The 5,161-nt window shown below is 36.6% G+C and overlaps 1 protein-coding gene across 4 annotated transcripts; it reads left to right on the top strand.

The window, feature by feature from the left end:
• Window positions 1–484: 484 nt before the first annotated feature.
• On the top strand, window positions 485–5,151 carry LOC111400826 (uncharacterized protein YtfP). Of its 4 annotated transcripts, XR_002703860.1 has the most exons (17): window positions 486–683; window positions 763–888; window positions 980–1,039; window positions 1,536–1,649; window positions 1,737–1,824; window positions 2,376–2,518; window positions 2,608–2,709; window positions 2,884–2,955; window positions 3,026–3,125; window positions 3,210–3,292; window positions 3,697–3,777; window positions 3,868–3,963; window positions 4,058–4,108; window positions 4,233–4,289; window positions 4,407–4,448; window positions 4,711–4,875; window positions 5,086–5,151. XR_002703860.1 is itself a non-coding variant. In XM_023028243.1 (16 exons), exons 1-16 carry the CDS (start codon window positions 561–563, stop codon window positions 4,792–4,794), a joined length of 1,419 nt encoding a protein of 472 aa, XP_022884011.1. In that variant the 5' UTR covers window positions 486–560; the 3' UTR covers window positions 4,795–5,061. The 4 variants fall into 4 exon arrangements, 2 of the variants coding, with proteins under 2 accessions (XP_022884011.1, XP_022884010.1); XR_002703861.1 differs by lacking the exon at window positions 5,086–5,151 and having other exon boundaries at window positions 485–683; window positions 4,058–4,140; window positions 4,711–4,729; XM_023028243.1 differs by lacking the exon at window positions 5,086–5,151 and having other exon boundaries at window positions 3,700–3,777; window positions 4,711–5,061.
• The last annotated feature ends 10 nt before the right edge of the window (window positions 5,152–5,161 follow it).

Raw genomic sequence — 5,161 nt, 5'->3', positions numbered from 1 at the left:
CAGCAGCACCGACAACGGTGCTCCGGGCAATGGTCCTAAAGGAGAAAATTTCAGATCGAGATGCTGTGCTTTTGCCTGAGCGAGCCAGTGAATGATTGCCACCATGAGTAAGGCGGTGGATTGTTGATGTGGGTGGTGGACTCTGGCAGTTGAAGGCGGTGGATTTTTGATGTGGGTGGTGGACTCCGGCAGTTCAACGGATAGAGTAGCGAGAGAGATGGGAGAGAATGGAAAGAGGGAAATTGATTTAGACTAGGGTTTGTAGATATATATTTTTAATTATTAATTTCAAACCTGAATTTTGATTAAATAATCTTTGCACCCGACTTTTGCAGAATGAAATTTAAATACCGGTAGCAGTGTAATTTCCACTATTTTTTCCGTTTAAGTTCTAAAATCTAAGAGGAGGCGGAGCTAAAATCGTGTGCATATCCGCTAAAGTCGCATAAACTATATTTCAAACTGGACGAGGAATATAAAGGAGAGAGTATCTGTCTCATCAACCTCGCCATTTTTATCTCTGTTGCACATACACAGCATAAACACTCTCAGGGCAGACAATGAACTTCACCTTCCCGCGGTTCATACTTCAGACTTCAACCACCTTAAGAAACCATGGTTATTTACTTTTTTCTCCCCACAGAAGAAATTATTGTGCAATTTCGCTCTCCTCATCTCCAAAGGTAAACGCTTCTTCTATATCCAAACACAAAGAAATATTAAACAAACGGGTTCTGAATTTTTGATGAATTCTTTGAGTAGTCAGGTGAAGAAACACTATTGGTGGTTGGTGGTGGAGCTGCTGGAACGTATGGTGCCATTAGGGCTAAAACTGTTGCACCTCATCTTAAAGTTATTGTCATTGAAAAGGGGAAGCCATTATCAAAGGTTATTTTTATTAAGAAGGTGTTTTCAGTTTATGTTTATGAAATTTCAATGTTGGTGGATTTCATTTGAAGAGATTGTGGTGTTTCGGCAGGTTAAGATTTCTGGAGGTGGACGATGCAATGTGACAAATGGGCATTGTGCTGACAATGTGGTGAGAATTCTATGAATAGATATAAGTTAATCCAATTGTATATTTTACTAGATATTTCGAATCTGCTCAAATTTAATAAGTTGATGGCAAATATTATAGTCAATAAAAACTGTCTTATATGACATTTTGAGAACTTCAGTGAAGAATCTGATTGTAATGGCTTTTTGGTCTTTATGCAATATTGTGTCTTTGTTTTTCCTCGAATAGATTGAATATGGTGTTAGTGGGTTACTAATCTCAACGTGGCAGGATATGGATATGTTAGGATTGGTCAATTTTGATATGTAGATGGAAAAAGTAGTCGAAGTTCTGCAACCTAATATTTTGTGCCTTTTTGTCATCCTCTGTTAAGCTGCTTAATTTGGCCTTCTAGCTGCATTTGTGGGATCGACGACGTAATATGTAGTTAGTCCATGTCTAGAAGTGATTTCTGTAATACATAACTATTATATATCCTTTTTAAAATGCTAATAGGCACTAGCAACATTAGACATAGATTTTGGCAGGAAACTACCCAAGAGGTAATAAAGAACTGCGAGGATCCTTTTTCAATATGCACGGCCCAATGGATACTATGTCATGGTTTTCGGATCATGGAGTGGAACTGAAGGTAATCTTGAAAACTAAATGTTGTATGTTTTCTTACTTCCTCACAACTCAATGTTATATATCAGTTAAGTTTCACTGTTCACTTCAGACTGAAGACGATGGAAGAGTATTTCCTCTCAGTAACAGTTCATCCACTGTAATAGATTGCCTCATGTCTGAAGCAAAGAAGAGAGGGGGTAGTGTTGCAACAACTTCTCATAATTTTTTGTGGAGATCTCTTTGTATTATAATTTAAGAATTTATTCATTGTCACACGAGCACACACGTGTTGACGACCAGAGTATTCCTGCTACATCACTCAAATGAGGATAAGATTGCAATTTAAAGAGGAAGAAATGTGGAGGAAAAAGAATGTACTTTTACATTACTCCTTTCAATTCTATCTTTGGAACCACCAGTCTCGATGGTTTCCAATGTAGCTGATTCTCATGTACCTGCCTCCCCGACCAAATCCCACTTCTCTGTCATGCAGTCAACTGCCACAGACGGAGGAAGTGGTTCTCTCTCTGGAACAATGCATTGCAGCCAGGTCCTTAAGGTCCAAAACCATTGCTGGATCCCAACCACTAAAAGCTGAATACGAGTTCCAAAACATGATTAAATTACCACAGGGGCTTTGATATATATAATGCAAATAAGAATTTTTCTAATTTTTTGTTTACTAATATAAATTTAATTTTTTTTTNCTAACTTGTAGTTAGCGCTAACTCTTGAATTTCCTGATCAGTTTTGCTGCAGACTGGCAAAACTGTTACAGGTGCATCAATAGCTGGTGGGAAATTCTTGGTCAAAATTGAAAAACGCACTGTTGATTTTATGGAATATGTTGAAGCTGATTACCTATTGATTGCTAGTGGGAGTAGCCAGCAGGTTGTTTCCAGTAGTAGGCTCAGGTCATAGTTGATTGCATCTTTGTGCATACTATTTTTTTTCTCTTAGTCATATTATTTCTGTTACAGGGTTATCATCTTGCTGCTCAACTTGGTCATTCTATCCTGACACCTGTTCCCAGTTTATTCACTTTCAAGATTGATGATTTGCAGTTAGCAGAATTGTCTGGGGTAATAGTCCTGTCACGATTTTACTATGTCTTCTTTAATTTTTTTTATAGTTGGAATCTCTGGCTGATCATAGACATATCTAAATATTAGGCTACAAATCCTGTGGTACACTAACTGGTTTTTTTTTTTTTTTTTGGGATATTCTAATTGAAATTTTTTCTAACTTATGCTTAGGTTACTTTTCCTAAAGTCAGAGCAAAATTGAAGCTAGCAAATGTTCAAAAGAACATACCCTATCTGACTCAGGCAAGATTTCTTATTGGAAGCATTTAGATTTGATCTTGCGTGTAGGGTAATCGTGATTTTGGAACTATAGGTTGGGCCAATGTTAGTAACACATTGGGGATTTAGTGGGCCTGTGATTCTTCGGTTATCTGCTTGGGGAGCGCGTCATCTCTCAGATTCATGTTACAGAGGTCAGAAATAATTTATTACTCTTCTTCCTCCTATTCTTCTGCTTCCTTATTACGTCTCCTATATTTGACACCATCTACATCCAGGGACACTTCTTGTGGATTTCGTTCCCGATCTTCATATAGAAGATGTGAAGTCAGTTCTTATCCAGCATAAAAATCATTTTGCGGTAATTATATTTTGATTCAAGTCTCCAATAGAGCCTTTATTATTTCTTTACAACATACCCTCAATTAGGCCTTTCTTCAGTGTCAGGTGCAGTGTTTATTATATTATCTAGTAAAGGACAAGGGAATCACAAAAAACAAGAAACAAACCAGCCAAGCAATGCAATGGCACAGAATCATGAATTTATTATAAGCTAGTTTCAATTAAAGGAATTAATCAGTACTCAAAGTGAAGAGAAAAACATACATAGATAATTGAACTTTAATATTATTAAATCCGATTGTAATTTCTAATTCTCTATGCAAGTAAAATTGTAATCCTCGTGTCTTTACTTCAACATTTGCACTCCAGTAGCTATTACACATCATTATCTGCTATCTGATATTTTTCACTTGGCCACTGCAGCAGAAGCAAAAGATTATCAATTCGTTTCCTTCAGAGTTTGGCCTTGTGAAGAGATTTTGGAGATATATACTAGGACGTGAGGTTGAATGATCATTCCACTAAAAGATGATATGTTGGGTTATATTGGGGAACATTTCTTTTCTCTTCTCTGATTTCCATTTTCCTTCACAGGATATAGGAGATCTTTTGTGGGCTTCTGTTTCCAACAATGTATTAATATCAATTGCTTTTCAGCTAAAGAATTGTTCATTCACCGTGAAAGGGAAGGTATGTTTCTTTAGGGCACCTTTGCAGCTTTGCCAACTTTGTACATATCTTTTCCATATGGAAGGAATAAAAATCCGCATTATACCAAATGAAGGGACAATTCAAGGATGAATTTGTCACTGCAGGCGGCGTTCCATTGTCTGAGGTCTCTCTCTCTTTCTCCCCCCACCCCTTCAAGTTGAGTCTCCTTGTGTATCTATTCGAGCAATTATGCCCTGTTTTCTTGTGTTACTGGAACAAGTTTTTTTGCTGCTCGTGCTTTCATGCAGATATCTCTGAACACGATGCAGAGTAGGATCCAGCCACATCTATTCTTTGCTGGGGAGGTAATATTACTTTGGATGCCTTCTGCATTTAAATATTTTATCATGCACTAGTGGGTTGGCATGGATTTCAAATTTTACAACACTGGCTGAAATGCCTGTTAAACTGAAATTCTGTAGGTACTGAATATTGATGGCATTACTGGAGGCTTCAATTTCCAGGTAATAAAGTTCTTCGTTCTTGGGGGTGTTAAAAGAATAGTGCTTATAATTTATACTTAAAGTAGAATCGAACTATATATGAAACTTTTATATTTTTTAACAGATGAGATATGTACCGCATCTTATTTTACTTTAGGAGTTTAATTTAAAGATTTCAAAATTTCAACATCTTTATTATTATGCATCAATATATCGTGGACCGTGTAATAATTAGTGCGTGAACTGTGTTCTCTACTGTTTGTATGGGTAAATTGTTCTGCAGAATGCTTGGTCTGGTGGATATATTGCAGGAACAACTATCGGCAACCTGGCAATGGCTGCTAATCTGGACGAAGCTGCATTATAGAAGCCTTAAGAAACCGAGATTTTTTACAAGTTCTTTTTGGAGCGTGTTTAAAGAGAGAACGAGAATCAGACACGAGACCTGGTTTGAAATCTTGATCATGTTCTGCATTTTTCTTAGCTTTGATCTCCATTTAGTTTCTTTGTTCTCTCCATAGATTTTGTTATCTACAAATGTATGAAGATTATCAGAGTTCTGAAAAACCTATATTGTAAGATGTAGATTGTAAATCAATCATCATCAATTGATTCTTTTTTCTTTTTCTTTTTCTTTTTTTTTTTTTTTGTTCCCCAGAAATAGGTGGAGAAAACTGTAAGCGCTTTTTCAACTTTGTCCAATTTTGATGTGATGGATTGGATCCGCTTTTGTT

The sequence above is a fragment of the Olea europaea genome, chromosome 10 (assembly GCF_002742605.1).
Source record: "Olea europaea var. sylvestris chromosome 10, O_europaea_v1, whole genome shotgun sequence".
Lineage (NCBI taxonomy): Eukaryota > Viridiplantae > Streptophyta > Magnoliopsida > Lamiales > Oleaceae > Olea > Olea europaea.
This window is presented reverse-complemented; position numbering and strand designations above follow the sequence as displayed.

Bases quoted from the DNA above. Each gene is read 5' to 3' on its own strand.
- LOC111400826 (XM_023028242.1), top strand. From the start codon at position 561: ATGAACTTCACCTTCCCGCGGTTCATACTTCAGACTTCAACCACCTTA. The intron at 1,825-2,375 runs GTAGTGTTGCAA...TTTCCTGATCAG, and splicing joins TGAAGCAAAGAAGAGAGGGG to TTTTGCTGCAGACTGGCAAA. The intron at 3,964-4,057 runs GTATGTTTCTTT...TACCAAATGAAG, and splicing joins CATTCACCGTGAAAGGGAAG to GGACAATTCAAGGATGAATT.